The sequence below is a fragment of the Schistocerca piceifrons genome, chromosome 4, assembly GCF_021461385.2.
Source record: "Schistocerca piceifrons isolate TAMUIC-IGC-003096 chromosome 4, iqSchPice1.1, whole genome shotgun sequence".
NCBI classification, from domain to species: Eukaryota; Metazoa; Arthropoda; class Insecta; order Orthoptera; family Acrididae; genus Schistocerca; species Schistocerca piceifrons.
Window position 1 is genome coordinate 121,943,031 of NC_060141.1, and position 17,692 is coordinate 121,960,722.

Here is a 17,692-nt window from a genome sequence, read left to right on the forward strand (position 1 = left end):
GCGCCATTCGACGGCCAACACCGCGGTTCCTGGTGTGTCCGCTGTGCCGTGCGTGTGATCATTGCTTGTACAGCCCTCTCGCAGTGTCCGGAGCAAGTATGGTGGGTCTGACACACCGGTGTCAATGTGTTCTTTTTTCCATTTCCAGGAGTGTACTACAGCAAACCTTCACGAATTGTTCCCAAATCGCTGGATTTGACGCAGAGGACCTATATATTGGTCGATCCGTTCCCTGGATTTGACTCCTGTAAACTTTTTTCTGTGGGGGAAAGCTGAAAGATGCTGTCTACAAGTACATACGAGGGTCATCCCAAAAGAAATGCACACTATTTTTTTTTAAATCCATCTTTTATTCTACATGTTTGAAAGTTTTACAGTGTGTAGATACGTGCTTTAGGAACAATATTTTCATTTCTCCACATAATTTCCATCCCTCTCAACTGCCTTACGCCATCTTGGAACCAGCGCCTGTATAATCGCACGGTAAAATTCTGGACCAACCTGTTTGAGCCACTGTTTGGCAGCGTGCACAAGGGAGTCATCGTCTTCAAACCTTGTTCCATGAAGAGAGTCTTTCAGTTTCCCAAAGAGATGATAGTCACATGGAGTCAGGTCAGGACTGTAAGGTGGGTGTTTCAGTGTTGTCCATCCTAGTTTTGTGATCGCTTCCGTGGTTTTTTGACTGGCATGTGGCCGTGCATTCTCGTACAACAGCAAAACATCCTGCTTTTGCTGATGTGGTCGAACAAGACTCAGTCGAGCTTGAAGTTTCTTCAGTGTCGTCACACATGCATCAGAATTTATGGTGGTTCCACTTGGCATGATATTCACAAGCAAGAGTCTTTCGGAATCGGAAAACACCGTAGCCATAACTTTTCCAGCAGAAGGTCTGGTTTTGGATTTTTTTTTCTTGGGTGAATTTGCATGATGCCACTCCATTGATTCCCTCTTCGTCTCTGGTGAAAAATGGAGCCATGTTTCATCACCTGTCACAATTCTTCCAAGAAATTCATTCTCGTACTGTTCCAAAAGTTCGCTGCATACCGTTTTTCTTGTTTCTTTGTGAGTCACTGTCAACATCCTGGGAACCCACCTGGCACAAACCTTTTTTATCGCCAACACTTTCAGTATTCTGCAGACACTTCCTTACCTTATCCCAACGTAGCATGACAATTCGTTCACTGTGATGCGTCTGTCAGCAATCACCAATTCGTTAACTCTCTGCACATTGTCTGGAGTGTGTGCAGTATGAGGCCTGCCGCTGCTAGGACAATCCTCAATACTGCCGTGCCCGCTTTCGTCATGCAACCTGCTTGCCCACCGATTAACTGTACTGCGATCGACAGCAGTATCTCCATACACCTTTTCCAACCTCTTGTGGATGTTTCCCATTGTCTCGTTTTCACAGCACATGAATTCTATGACAGCACGTTGCTTCTGACGAACGTCAAGTGTAGCAGCCATCTTGAAGACATGCTGTGACGGCGCCACTCACGGGAACAGGTTGAACTAAGTTTGAAAACAAGCGGGAAGGATGTATCTACACACTGTAAAACTTTCACACATGCAGAATGAAAACTGTATTTTTACAAAAATAGTGTGTATTTCTTTTGGAATGACCCTCGTGTTAACTACACCGATGATAAGCAACGACGTATTACTGCAGCATGCTCGGATATCTCCACTGAACGCAGTACGTGTGCAGCAGTCGTTCCAGACTGGAAGCGTGTACTGCCTCTGCCGGTGGTCATTTTGAACACAACCTGGACTTCCTGAACATATCGGCGTTCCTAGTGTCGTCTAGCGCTTCTCCGAACCCTAACACGTCTAGAGTCCGGTCGCAAACCAGTTCTGGTCTTGTCAGCAAACATGACGTTATTCCATTCTGTAATGGTCCAAAGTTGATGTGCAAGAGTCCAGGTCTTTCGATTGCGCTGGTTCCGTTGGTTCAGTGCAAAACTTCTCATTGGTCTTCTGGAATGAAGAGCACCCTGATGCGATCGTCTACGCACTGTTCGGTCTGAGATACGAATCCCTTTTGCCTGGGGGAAGTCATTTTCAATATTTTTGGCAGCTAATGTGGGGCGCCAGCGAGCCGACAGTTGAAGGAAACGTTGGCGTTGCCATATGAGGAGGTCCACTGCGAGGTGTATCATTCACATATCTCGTCTCTCTGTGCTTTCTTCACATCTTAGACACGCCACTTTGAGTGACATGTAACCGACCGGGGAACATCTTGCTGTGTATGACCTGCTAAAAGTAAAGCCACTATCCTGACTCTATCAAAGTGTTGCGTACCCCTGCGTGACAAGGCCGGCCGAGGTTGCCTAGCGGTTCTAGGCGCTACAGCCTGGAACCGCGCGACTTCTACGGTCGCAGGTTCGAATCGTGCCTCTGGCATGGATGTGTGTGATGTCCTTAGGTTAGTTACGTTTAAGCAGTTCTAAGTTCTAGGTGACTGATGACCTCAGATGTTAAGTCCCATAGTGCTCAGAGCCATTTGATTTAGACAAACTCCGGAGGCTGCACGCGATACCGAAACAAATATTTTTCTCCAGTATCATATCTTCCTGTGACGATTTTTTAAACCGCTAGAGAGAGTTTTCTCTGGATGAAAATTAGTTAAACTAACAATCTCTGTGAAGTTGTGTGGGACAACGGAAACACATTTGTAATATGTTTTCCAGTGAGGACCAAAAGTAACGCAAACAAGTTTTTATTCTTTATGACCAGGAGAGAACAACACTAATACAACACAATTACTACAGTTAGAGTAGAGGTTCAAAAATGCCTCCATTCACTTGTAAACAGAGGTTACACCGGTGAGTCACGTTCCGTGAAACACGGTCGAAGACTGCAGGAATGTCCTTAATGCCTACTGCTGCTGCTACTATCCGGGCAACTATATGCTTTGCTGCTTCAACCGGGTTTTGTAAACAAGTCGGATCATTTCTCGTCACACAAAAAAGTCCATAGGGGTCATATCAGGGAACCTAGTAGGCAATGGTACAGGGACACCGCTGCCAAACCACTTTTCTGGGAACTATAGCTTCAGGAATCGACATACAAGACGACTGAAATTTTCCGGCGGCTCGTCATGCTGGAACGACATGCGCTGTCGTGTAGCGAGTGGCACGTCATCCATCAACTGTGACAATTCTCTAGCGAGGAAATTCTAAGGATGGTTGTCTTTTAATAGCCGGTCGGTGTGGCCAAGCGGTTCTAGGCGCTTCAGTCTGGAACCCGTAGGTTCGAATCCTGCCTCGGGCATGGATGTGTGTGATGTCCTTAGGTTAGTTAGGTTTAAGTAGTTCTAAATTCTAAGGGACTGATGACCTCAGAAGTTAAGTCCCGTAGTGCTCAGAGCCATTTGAACCATTATGTCTTTTAATGGCTTACGTAGGAGATATGGTCCAATTAAACAAACAACATCTGCTCACACATTCACGTAGAATCGCAATTGATGAGCGCGAATAAATGTGGCACATGGGTTAACTTCGCTCAAAACATGCGAATTGTGGATAATGAAGACCTGATCACGGCCCAACGTTACTTCATCTGTAAACAGCACAGAGGACAGAAATGTATGTTCATCTGACACTTTTCTAGGTACCACTGCGAGAACATGTCCAGTTTGTGCACACGCTGCAAGTCAAACGGCTTAACAATTGCTCATGAAGGACGTTTCTTACATTCGTCTGATTCACCCCGTATCATGCACTGCACAACTGCACGAACGCTGAGAGCGATCACGCCCTCCGCTGGATTAAAAAATGCTCAAAGGTAATTATGACATTAGAGAAAAATGTTTGCTTTAGAGCTCCCAGAGTTTGCCGGTTTAACCGGCTATCGAGATTTATTGGGTTGGTGCTTAAGTTCGTAGCGCTTTTCCGTAAGTTTTATAAAACAACAGATACACATAACAGAGACTTTAGTCATCAATGACATATTCTCCTTCCCTATTTACAATAGTCTGCCAAAGCTGGGGTAAATTTCGGTTCCGCGACTATAGAAATCACGTGGTTTTGAGGTGAAGAACACGTCGAACCTTGTTCGTAGCTCATTTTCATTCGAGAAGGAAGTTCCTTAAAGACTGTTCGATAGACAGTTTAAATGGTGAAAATCCAAGGGAGGTGAATATGGTGGGTACGGAATGATGTTCCAACCTCACTCCCGTATAGTGTTCTTCGTTAGTCTGGTAGAATGCGGTCGGGTGTTATCGTGGAGTAGCATTGCTTCACGCAATCTCCCTGGTCTTTTTTATTCTTGGATTGCGTCTGCAAGGTTTCTCAGTTGCTGACAATAAATGTCAGCATTGATGGTTACAGTTCGGAGAAGCAATTCGTAGTACACCACGCCCTCGCTGCTCTACCAGATGCGTGGCTTTGTTGTCCCGCGCAGTTCTTTGTACGGGGAGTTGCTGCTTTTGTTTGGGCTCAACCATTCTTTTCTTTTCCTTATTTCAGCCTAAAGACACCATTTATCGTCACCAGTAACGATACAAGATACGAATGGTCGGTATTGTCCACGAGCCAATTGATGCCGAGCAAGCAGAAACGCACATATGGCCAGTCGTTGATTTTTGTGACTTTGGCTTACAATATGCGGTACCCATATTCCCGATTTTTTAATCTTCCCCAGTGCATACATATATCGCACTACGACGGAATTATCACAGTTCATCACATTTGCCAGTGCTCGAGTACACTGGCGTGTATCATTGTTGATTAATGCGTTTAAACGATCTTCATCAAACTCCGAAGGTCTTCCTGAACATGGAGAGTCACTGACGTCAAAACCATCCTTTTTAAACCATTTTATTGCTTTGCTCTGTCTAGTGACATTATCCCCATGGATGGCGCAAATGGTTTAAATGGGTCTGAGCACTATTGGACTTAACTTCTGAGGTCATCAGTCCCCTAGAACTTAGAACTTCTTAAACGTAACTAACCTAAGAACATCACACACATCAATGCCCGAGGCAGGATTCGAACCTCGACCGTATCGGACGTGCGATTCCAGACATGGCGCAAATGTTTCTGGCTGCCTCCAATGCTGTCACCCCTTTACTAAACTCAAAAAGAAGAATATGTTGGAAATGTTCCGGTTTCTCTACCTGGCATTCCATTTTCTAGCGTGCACAGCTCCACTCACTATCTCCAAATGACAAATTGACGATATATAAACCCATACGGCAACACTGAACTACGAATGAAAAATGCCAATCTATAAAAAAACCCATAGCAACCAGAAAAAACCATGCAAAACGAAATAGCTACGAAATTATGCACCAACCTAATAGTTTTTCCTCAACTCTGTGACGGTAGAATTCTCGTAATATCTTTGTCCCATCCGAACATGTCTGATCTCGAATCACGGGACGTTCAAACTTGAATCTTCTTCCTCTCATCCTTCTCCTCTCTCTCTCTCTCTCTCTCTCTCTCTCTCTCCCTCTCTCTCTCGTGCGCCTGTGTGTGTGTGTGTGTTTGCGTGTGTGCGCGCACATTGTCTTCAGTACGTCAGATGTCTCAAGGAACGTTTCGTATACAGGAGCTGTGGGCAGCTGCTTCCTGGAAGCGTGTATTTTTGCACGCCAGCCGCAGTCGTCAGGAGTCACTTGAGAGGTTATTTTTGGGCGTGCTTCGGAAATCCACTTGGTTAATAAAATGCTGGAATCAGCCTCGAGTAAACAGAGGAAGATATCACGTATTATATTAACTGGGAGTCTGAATTTGTCTGACATTGAATGTAGGGTTTTATCGATGAAAGAAACTAATTTCAAGAAATGATTGTATACACGACATATATACAGAATGAGATTTTCACTCTGCAGCGGAGTGTGCGCTGATATGAAACTTCCTGGCAGATTAAAACTGTGTGCCCGACCGAGACTCGAACTCGGGACCTTTGCCTTTCGCGGGCAAGTGCTCTACCAACTGAGCTACCGAAGCACGACTCACGCCCGGTACTCACAGCTTTACTTCTGCCAGTACCTCGTCTCCTACCTTCCAAACTTTACAGAAGTCCCGAGTTCGAGTCTCGGTCGGGCACACAGTTTTAATCTGCCAGGAAGTTTTTACGACATATATAGTAAAAAAAATCACGTAGGTGTGTGTCAATTTTCCATGGGTTGAAGATACAACTGCTTGAAATTTACGCGCAGAGTGCTGATGGACGTGCGTAATGCACATCGTCAGAATTGCTGGTATGCCTACATAGGTACATCCACCTAGCATTTGATGTTTTGCACTTTCTCGCCAAAATTGACGATTTAAAAGTTTTTTGTATGCTTCAGAGTTTTCAACAAACTTCGTTTAACTAGTGGAGTTCGCATTACACATATTTCTTCCGAAAGTGGAATTTAATACATTGTGGCTGAAACAGAGGCCTACCAAAGTCGATAAGTCGACTTCCCTACCACAATCCTTACATGCTCGTTCCATTTCACATCGCTTTGCAACGTTACGTTCAGATATTTAGACGACGTGACTATGTCATTCAGCACACTACTAATGCTGTATTCGAACATTACGGATTTCTTTTCCTACTCATCTGCATTAACTTATATTTTTCTACACCGATTTTTCTAGACCGATAGTCCAAGAACACAATAATATTTATACCAAAACATTATACTAGGAATGAGGCACATTAGCGAATAATTCGATAAAAGATGAACCGAGTTTGGATCCGTTGGTTGAAATCCCAAAGGATAATAATATTGCTCAAAACAGCCGAATGGATTAGGAAATGGTAATGGCTGTGGCGCTCAACGTTTCTATCAGAGGAAATTTCAAGAACGACAGTGCCCAACAGCAGCAATTGATCATTGTCGTAAGGAACATGGATCTATAAGCTTGCTGCTGACAAGTGGGGGAGGCCTAGGACAAGGAAACCTCAACTGGAGGAGAAACTTCTTCGTGCAGATGACGATAACCCGAGTGTCAGAGTAAGACAACAAGTAAGCCGGCCTGAGTGGCCGAGCGGTTCTAGGCGCTACAGTCTGGAACCGCGCGACCGCTACGGTCGCAGGTTCGAATCCTGCCTCGGGCATGGATGTGTGTGATGTCCTTAGGTTAGTTAGGTTTAAGTAGTTTTAAGTTCTAGGGGACTGATGACCTCAGAAGTTAAGTCTCATAGTGCTCAGAGCCATTTGAACCATTTGCAACAAGTAATGTTGACCATATGACTGTCTGGATAGAGCGACATGAGAACTTGCTGTATCTGTACCATGTACAGCGTGTACCTGTACTATCAGCAGCAGATTCTCTTGCACTGGTTCACTTCTACGAATGGTTCATTCAACATTGCGTTAACCCTCTCTTTAGTGCAAAACTGCTGTTCACAGACGACAGTTCTTTTCAAAGTACGTGGCTGTGTTGAAGAATTGTCGAAACAGAACTCCATCATGGAAATAAAACGTTTCAGGTCGCACGTCCATATAACATACTTTCTACTTCTACTTTTAAGGAATGTTTCCTGAAAGTCTAGCGATATCTTTTTGTTACACTTTGTATATTGCTATTTTTTAAAATATTGACTTCTGGCTGGTAAACTAACGTCTTTTAACTTGGAGCTGTAATCACATATTTATATACGTTTGGTTTATTGTGGTTGATTTTCATATTATAATTTCTAATGTACAAAGGGCGCTCAATAAGCAGTACAACTCATTTTCTTCTGAAAGCAGGCTGGTTTTATTCCGGTTTCCAAGACACCACAGTACTCCCCACTCATTTGGCTACAAAACCATGTTTTTTTTATCACAATATCTGTAAAATGTGACGGCTTTAAGCCACCTTAATGGGAGCACATGTAAGGCCGCCTGTACTACTCTACTGGTCGACGTGTGAGCCAAGGTTTTGTTGCACCAATAAACTCCCCATCAACCACATACTACTTCCCACAAAATGGAAGCCAGAGGGTGTGAGACCCGAGCTCTGGGGTGGATGAGGAAGAAGCGTCCAGTGACGTTTTGTGTTGCTATAACGTCAGACGTCTCGCCCAACTTCTCACCGTGATTTTGTTCACTTCCAGACCGCCGTAGACATACAGCACGTTGCTAACGAATGTCTGCGATGCCATTTTGAAGGCTACATATGGCGCCGTCACCTATAGGAACTTCGTGAAACTATGGTTGCTGAAGCAGGAATATTCCACGATCCAACAACAAATTCTGTATTTTTTCAGCCGACATTGGCCTAAAAAAGAAGTTTCGCATTATTTACTGGACGCCTGTCGTACATAGGAGAGACAAAACCCGCCTGGACAGACGACCGCTCTAACATGACGCTTACGGGACACGGGAAGGTCAGCCTGGATATGGTTCTTAGACGGTTTTCCACATCTTCCTGGGTGAATGGCGGCCTGGTACCCACTTTCCGCCTCAGTTACACTTCACGCACACACGCAGTCAATCTTTACCCCACTTGACCATCTCATATCAGAAAAAGATACGAAACACAAACGGTCACCACACAAAGCTGCCCAAGGTCAGCCATAACTACTTCGCAGCGATGATTTAAAGTTAACAATAGCTGCCCAGTCAAGATGTCAAGGAGCTTGCACAATGTCTTTCACCACCTCATCAAAGTACATAAACAAGTCCAGAAGGTCTATATTAATGACTGTCAAAAACAAGTGTTGTTGAAATCTTCAGTGTTATCAAAGGTTTATTATTTTTTCACTGAAAAAATTACAGATTAAGTTTTAAAAACAGCGCTTTTTTTACTCTCTGAAGTATATTTCAAAAAGAGTTCACGAGCTCACTGGAAATGGAGAGAAAATCAGACGGTCGAAGATGGTGAAGGAAATCGATAGCGTCCTTTTCAAAGGAAGCTTTCCAACACATGCCTTAAGCGATTTAGGACAATGATCCCTCATCGTGGACGGAACGTTAAATCCAAAACTTTCTTCTCTCCCACTCCCCACCCCTCCTGAATGAGTGTCCACCGCCTTAACCACTACGCCGTTTCTCTAGCTTACATTTCGAAAGTACAGTTTACTACGGCGAAATTTCCTATTGAGAGAACTTTGATGTTGTGATGCGTATCTGTCAGAACGTAAGACGAATGCAATCGGAGGAATTTTTGGAAACGTATTAGAAAGTATACACTTGAATATTACAGTTGATATTTACAGCTGACTGATGTATACCTTCTTTGCGACAAGCTACACACCTCAACAAAAGTTTGAAATATCATAGAGTTTACTGCAATGACTTCTTGCAGTACACCCATTGAGCTTTGCACAATAGCTTTTTAACAAAATAAACATAATTCCTGCTGAAAACAAGAACGATTATGGCTAGTTACAAAAAAAAAAAAAAAAAAAAAAAAAAATTACAAAACATAGCAGGCTCTCTTCTAAGTCTACATCTTGAAAACAAAAACAGTGAAAATCTTCATCTTATGACGATGATTATCTGTCTTTAATAGTGAGTATATCCTCCCCTCGCATGGATGAGTTCTTCTACTCTGCGAGGCAGGCTCTGGATGAGACCATCAAGTTTATCTTGGGGTATGAGGTCTCACTCTTCAATCGCAGTTTCAGTGAGGTCCTGAAGATTGTCAGGTGGATTAGGACGCTGTGCAATGGCCACCTTCAACAAGTCCCATGCATGCTCAATTGCATTCATGTTTGGGGACTGTACTGGCCAGGGCATTCGGTTGATGTTGTATCTTTGAAGACACTGAGACACTGCTAAAGTAAGGTGCGGTCATCAACTAGAATGAAGTTGTCACCGACTTCACGTCTGTAGGGCCTTACAATAGTTATTAGAACCTCTTGGAGGTGTCGAGGAACAGTCACATTCCCTTAGATGGGAATTAAAGGGGTCCACCGTCCTATAATTATTGGCGATTACAAAATTACATGTCCACCTGCAAATGGATGGACTTCCTGAACATATCGGCGTTCCTAATGTCGTCCAGCACTTCTCCAAACCCTAACACGTCTAGCGTCCGGCCGCAAACCAATCCTGGTCTTGTCAGCAAACATTCAGCAATGGTCCAATGATGATGTGCAAGAGTCCAGGTCGTACGATTGCGTCGGTTCCATTGGTTCAGTGCAAAACTTCTCATTGGTCTTCTGGAATGAAGAGCACCCTGATGCAATCTTCTACGCACTGTTCGGTCTGAGATACGAATTCCTGTTGCACGGGGGAAGTCATTTCCAATATTTTTAGCAGTTGATGTGGGGCGCCTGCGACCCAACAGTTGAAGGAAACGTTGGTGTTGCCATACGAGGAGGTCCACTACGAGGTGTATCGTTCACATATCTCGTCTCCCTGTGCTTTCTCCACATCTTAGACATGTAACCGAACGGGGAACATCTTGCTGTGTATGACCTGACTCTTTCAAAGCGTTGTGTACCTCTGCGTGACATGTTACTGTACTGCTGAACACAAACTGAATGAAGCTGTTGTTGTGCCGACTGCTCGCGGTGTGCCACTGCGGCAGCGGTATGTTTACATGACTAGGAAACGGCCACAAAGCATAGCATTAGTAAACACCGTCCAGTACATGGGCTCCAACTGGATAATGCATGAAGTGCCTAGATCAATGAGACCTCTAGACTACATTTTACCATAATATTCCAAACTTTTATTGTGTATATTTTCCTGCATATACATCTGGCATTGTTTCGTTTAATTTCATCTTACTCTTGCACACAAGCGCGTTTACATTGGATTATTTGACTCTTACCCCAGGTGAGAGATCAAGCTCTTACGATAGAACTTGGTTTCCAAATGGAGGACTGCGACTCATAAAAGAAAACAGTATTTTCTTGATATACAACAAAATCTGTTGATTGACCTTCGAGTGACAGATTTCGACTGCCCTAGATACATGAAGTCGAATTAAGTCGGGTGATGCTGAGGAAATTAGATTAGGAAATGAGACACTTAAAGTAGTAAAGGAGTTTTGCTATTTGGGGAGCAAAATAACTGATGATGGTCGAAGTAGAGAGGATATAAAATGTAGACTGGCAATGGCAAGGAACACGTTTCTCAAGAAGAGAAATTTGTTAACATCGAGTATAGATTTAAGTGTCAGGAAGTCATTTCTGAAAGTATTTGTATGGAGTGTAGCCATGTATGGAAGTGAAACATGGACAGTAAATAGTTTGGACAAGAAGAGAATAGAAGCTTTCGAAATGTGGTGTTACAGAAGAATGCTGAAGATTAGATGGGTAGATCACATAACTAATGAGGAAGTATTGAATAGGATTGGGGAGAAGAGAAGTTTGTGGCACAGCTTGACCAGAAGAAGGGATCGGTTGGTAGGACATGTACTGAGGCATCAAGGGATCACCAATTTAGTATTGGAGGACAGTGTGGAGGGTAAAAATCGTAGAGGGAGACCAAGAGATGAATACACTAAGCAGATTCAGAAGGATGTAGGTTGCAGTAGGTACTAGGAGATGAAGAAGCTTGCAAAGGATAGAGTAGCATGGAGAGCTGCATCAAACCAGTCTCAGGACTGAAGACCACAACAACAACAACAGATACATGAAGTGATTGTTCTAAAAACGCATTTGCAAATAAACGAATTTAATGTCGCAGAACCACCTTGAATACAGTAAATAATACAAAAGATGAAAATAAAATTATTGTTAAAAACGCGAACAGAACGTTCAACGGTCCGTCACATACGTTAAATAGCAGACATAGCTCAATGAAAACGGAAATATAAATCTGCAAGTCGATTATGCAGTCAGGTCTAAGAAAAGCAAGATAGAGCCAAGTTTTAAGACAAAGAGAGGGGATGGGGGGGAGGGGGAGGAAGTCAGAGAGAGAGAGAGAGAGAGAGAGAGAGAGAGAGAGAGAGAGAGAGAGAGAGAGAGATAGTGGGGGAGGGAGAGAGTAGGGGGGGGGGGAGGAGGAGGGAGAGAGTAGGGGGGGGGGGAGGAGGAGGGAGAGAGTGGGGGGGGGGGGGGGGACAGAATAACAGGTCTCAAACTTTGAGAGGAAAATATTACTATTGAAGAATGACTGATACGAAAATTACTTAGAACTGCAGGACTTATTTAAAGAAATTTGCACTGTACGAAAATTATAAGCTAAAAATTTTAAGTGGATTAGTCGTGTAATGAGATCACATGAAAACAGTGATCAGTATGGAAGAAGACTACCAGGACGTTCAAGAATGTTAATAATTGTGGTGCTATGTCCGCCAGTGGACACGGTACACAGACGTACACAAAGAGGGCGCCACACGGGAATGCAAGCCTACAGAGAGGCGCCACATAGGTATGGTCAGACGCCATAAAGGGCGCACACAACAGGACTGTGTTATGCTTCCGCCTCACGTCACGCAAGTAACTGTCAAGTAAACATTCGGCCATCAAATGCAGATACAAGCGGACGCACCGCTCCTATCAGAGTATATCAACAGTCTGGTAGTTTGACAGTGTCAGCACCGTACCTCACGACACCGTCAGGAGATATCTAAATTCGCCGCCCAGAGCAGCCGAACTGGCCATTCTGCAAATTACGCAAGTCATCGTTCTTTAGATTCAGGACAAGACCAGATTGACCACTGCAAGAAAATGTAACTACGCTGCCACGCATCTTTACGCTCACATTACATAACCTGTACTAAAGTTACTTTATTATTATAAAATGTTGCTAATCTGTGTTGCTTTCAGTTTTTCGTTACTTTCTCTGAACTTACTCGGCGCTATAACGACGCTGTAGAGTTGCTGCGAGCAAGCAAGCCACCTCAACAACATCGACTACTTTCGGTGGTAGGGGGTTCCCTTCCTGCCGCATTTATATGTTGATGCCAAGTGTACGAGGTAAACAACCTGTGGATACATTTGTAAAAAAAACAGACAAGTCTGTCTCAATTGCGTTAAGTCAGCCATAAGGAAAATACATAATTTGTATCCCCTTTGAATAATAATAATAATAATAATAATAATAATTGTGTGGATCATTGACATTGTCATCCCAAATGATAGAAAAATCGACAAAAAAGAACTAGCAAATCTTGCCAGATGCGAGGACTTGAAAATAGAACTTCGTCAACTCTTCCGGAATACCAGGTGGAGGTGGTCCCAGTGGTTCTCAGCACACTAGGAGAAACGCCAAACGCCAAAAGATCTTAGTGGGCCCCTGAAAACCATTGGCACTAATAAAAATCTATCTGCCAACCACAGCAAGCCGCTATACTGGGATCATCACGAATTATCTTCCGACACACAATAGAGACCTCAATCCTTGGGAAATGTACTAGTGAAAATAGAGTACCCCAGCAGGAATGGTTAATATTCAGGAGTATGACAGGAACGATCACCCGAAGGAAAAAGAGTATAACAAACATGTGCTCTAAAATGCATATCTTCGGAGCTATGAGCATCTGTTTATCTTCGCTACTGTGAAAAACATCTCTTCTACTGAACAAGTACTCACAGCCCTTAGGTATGTTTTTTAGAGACCGTGTTTACTAGACTTTCTTGCTTCGAATGACCATTCCAGTCGTGACCTTCAATACCGACCATTGCTCCTAGGACACTCTGTATACGAACCTCAGCACGGTGAACTAATTTGCTATATGTACTGTCAACAATAATTATTGTCCTACCTGGCCAACCCGCGCCTGAAGCGTTCATAGGTTGCCTGTCACAAGCCGGGATACAGGAGTAATGAAAGAAGAGTAACACCTCAAAAATAAAATAAAAATAAAAATAAATCTACCATGTAAGTACAATAAATCTCAGTGTCACAGTCATTAATGAACTACAAGCTGCACGGGATATACGAGTAGTTAGTTGAAAATGCATTATTAGAAAAATAATGTGTGCAAGACAAACGACAGGTGGTTGGAAAATAAAAAGTAAAGAGGTCTACTAATACATAAAGGAAGTGTCAGATGTAATGGCAAAGCGAAGGATAGCGTTCTTTGGCCGCCTTTCTCGAATGAATGAGAGTAGGCTAACGAAACACAAAGCATTCCTATATTTATGGAAAAAGAGGTAAACAGTAGCATGGATTACAGATATAAGAAAAGGAGAAGCGGAAAGAAAATAAAAACATAAAAAATTAACCGGATGAAACAGGAAGCAAACAGTGGAAAATCAAGAATGGAATGTAACAATATTATGGAAAGGAAAGTTGTTACCATGTAGCGGAGATGCTGAGTCGCAGAGAGGCACAACAAAGAGACTGTCACAAATAAGCTTTCGGGCAGCAACGCCTTCGTCAAAAATATACGACAGATACACATACACACACTCACTCAAACGCAACTCTCACAAACGACTGTAGTCTCTGGCAAGTGAGTTGCCAGAGAGGCCTTGCTGGCCGAAAGCTAATTTGTTCAAAATGGTTCAAATGGCTCTGAGCACTATGGTCATTAGTCCCCTAGAACTTAGAACTAGTTAAACCTAACTAACCTAAGGACATCACAAACATCCATGCCCGAGGCAGGATTCGAACCTGCGATCGTAGCGGTCTTGCGGTTCCAGACTGCAGCGCCTTTAACCGCACGGCCACTTCGTCCGGCAGCTAATTTGTGACAGTCTTTTGTTGTGCCTATCTGCGACTCAGCATCTCCGCTATTGGTGAGTAACAACTTTCCTTTTCATAACAGAAAGCAACATTTTTAAGAAAAAAATACTATGTCTAGAAAGTTTTAAAGGCAGAAAAAATAAAATCAGGAAACAGTGACCGCGGAAAGAGCATAACATGAGGAAAAGACGGAGTAGTACTGGAAAATAAAACAACAAAGAAATATGAGGAACTGAAGTGGTTACATCATCCTAGTTGGTTGATATAACGACGATAGTAATAATAATAATCATTATTATTCAGTAATACGTGTGCTTTGTTTTCGTCACAGACAATACTTGTAATATTTGGTAGTGGTTTGTCGGGCTCTGACGTCCTCCTGCAGCTCGCGTTTCTGAAGGACAAATTTTTATATTATACAGCGCTTTTAACTTTCAGGTAAGTAGAAGCTCCCAACTGAGACAAAGGCGTAAAGCGACGTCGTTCGAGGTGAACTGAAGAGAGGTGTTATGAGCCAGTTCTGTAGAGATGACGTGTGTTCATTCACACTTACCGAGGGAAGGCAGGCCCCTACGCGTCGCGAACAGCCAACCCCACAGCTGACCCGACGACGCGTGCTTGTCCTTGTCTTTGGCGGCCCTCTTCATGTCTGAGCCGAACGAAAACTGGTGTAGCGCTTGTGGTACCAGAAGCGAGCCAACGCGCGACTGGCGATGTGCTAGGGCCGCGGGCGGGAAGCGACTGAGTGGCAGCGGCTATCTAATCGGAGGGGGAGACCGGCTGCTGCGCGACCAATCACAGACAAGTCGTCTGCAGCCGCTCTGACTCAACGCGTCGTAGCCGGTAGCTGCTTCACGTGCGCGAGGCGGCCGCTTCCGGCACGAAACAAACCCAGACTGCGTCGTCGCACGGGCATGACTAGGCAAAGTCGCGCACCCAACGGCCCCGTAAGAGTCCAAGCAGAAAAATGAAACGTCCTCGCCGGCCGAAGTGGCCGCGCGGTTAAAGGCGCTGCAGTCTGGAACCGCAAGACCGCTACGGTCGCAGGTTCGAGTCCTGCCTCGGGCATGGATGTTTGTGATGTCCTTAGGTTAGTTAGGTTTAACTAGTTCTAAGTTCTAGGGGACTAATGACCTCAGCAGTTGAGTCCCACAGTGCTCAGAGCCATTTGAACCATTTTTTTGAAACGTTTTCGGCCTCGGTAACAAAGAAATGTGGTCTTTTTAAGACAAAAAATGGTTTAACTTTTCGATCTAGTCGTTGTTGTTGAGGTATCCAGTTTACAGACTGGCTCGATGCATCTCTCCACGATATTACCTGAATTTACCGTCGGTGCTTGGCAGAAGACGATAGTAATTTTAGCAAGGTAAACACTTTCTAATGTTCTGCAGAGTTACACTACTGGCCATTAAAATTGTTACACCACGAAGATGACGTGCTACAGACGCGAAATTTAACCGACAGGAAGAAGATGCTGTGATATGCAAATGATTAGCTTTTCAGAGCATTCACACAAGCTTGGTGCAGGTGGCGACGCCTACAACGTGCTGACACGAGGAAAGTTTCCAACCGATTTCTCATGCACGAACAGCAGTTGACCGGCGTTACCTGATGAAACGTTGTTGTGATGCCTCGCGCAAGGAGGAGAAATACGTACCATCACGTTTCCGACTTTGATAAAGGTCGGATTGTAGCCTATCGCGATTGCGGTTAATCGTATCGCGACATTGCTGCTCGCATTGGTCGAGATCCAATGACTGTTAGCAGAATATGGAATCGGTGGATTTAGGAGGGTAATACGGAACGCCGTGCTGGATCCCAACGGCCTCGTATCGCTAGGCAGTCGAGATGACAGGCATCTGATCCGCATGGCTGTAACGCATCGTGCAGCCATGTCTCGATCCCTGAGTCAACAGCTGGGGACGTCTGCAAGACAACAACCATCTGCACGATCAGTTCGACGACGTTTGCAGCAGCAAGGACTATCAGCTCGTAGACCGTGGCTGCGATTACCCTTGACACTGCACCGAGCGAGGTGGCGCAGTGGTTAGCACACTGGACTCGCATTCGGGAGGACGACGGTTCAATCCCGTCTCCGGCCATCCAGATTTAGGTTTTCCGTGATTTCCCTAAATCGTTTCAGGCAAATGCCGGGATGGTTCCTTTGAAAGGGCACGGCCGATTTCCTTCCCAATCCTTCCCTAACCCGAGCTTGCGCTCCGTCTCTAATGACCTCGTTGTCGACGGGACGTTAAACACTAACCACCACCACCACCACCACCACTTGACACTGCATCACAGACAGGAACGCCTGCGACGGTGTACTCAACGAGGAACCTTTTGCACGAATGGCAAAACGTCATTGTTTCGGATGAATCCAGGTTCTGTTTACAGCATCGTGATGGTCTCATCCGTGTTTGGCGACATCGCGGTGTACGCACATTAGAAGCGTGTATTCGTCATCGCCGTACTGGCGTATCACCCGGCGTGATGGTATGGGGTGCCATTGGTTACACGTCTCTGTCACCTCTTGTTCGCATTGACGGCGCTTTGAACAGTGGACGTTACATTTCAGATGTGTTACGACCCGTGGCTCTACCCTTTATTCGATCCCTGCGAAACCCTACATTTCAGCAGGATAATGCACGAACGCATGTTGCAGGTCCTGTACTGGCCTTCCTGGATACAGTAAATGTTCGTCTGCTGCCCTGGCCAGCACATTCTCCAGATCTCTCACCAAATGAAAACGTCTGGTCAATGGTGGCGGAGAAACTGGCTCGTCACAATACGCCAGTCACTACTCTTGATGAACTGTGGTATTGTGTTGAAGCTGCATGGGCAGCTGTACCTGTACACGCCATCCAAGCTCTGTTTGACTCAATGCCCAGGCGTATCAAGGCCGTTATTACGGCCAGAGGTGGTTGTTCTGGGTACTGATTTCTCAGGATCTCTGCACCCAAATTGCGTGAAAATGTGATCACATCTCAGTTCTAGTATAACATATTTGTCCAATGAATACCCGTTTATCTACTGCATTTCTTCTTGGTGTAGCAATTTTATGGCGAGTAGTGTACTAGCAGTGAGACATTGGCGAATAATTTAATATAAGATGTGCTGAGGTTTGATCTGTTGGTTGAAATTCCGAAGGATAATGACATTGTTCAAAACAGATTAAAT

At 44.4% G+C, this 17,692-nt stretch overlaps 1 protein-coding gene across 2 annotated transcripts in view; it reads right to left on the reverse strand.

Annotated features, from left to right (window-relative positions):
• Positions 1 to 15,236, reverse strand: part of LOC124795205 (ovarian-specific serine/threonine-protein kinase Lok-like) — a 212,867-nt gene extending 197,631 nt beyond the window's left edge. For both annotated transcript variants that reach the window (XM_047259115.1, XM_047259116.1), the window contains exon 1: positions 15,069 to 15,236. In XM_047259115.1, coding sequence (XP_047115071.1) covers positions 15,069 to 15,162 — 94 coding nt within the window. In that variant the 5' untranslated portion in view covers positions 15,163 to 15,236. The remainder of the gene's footprint in view (positions 1 to 15,068) is intronic.
• Positions 15,237 to 17,692: the final 2,456 nt, after the last annotated feature.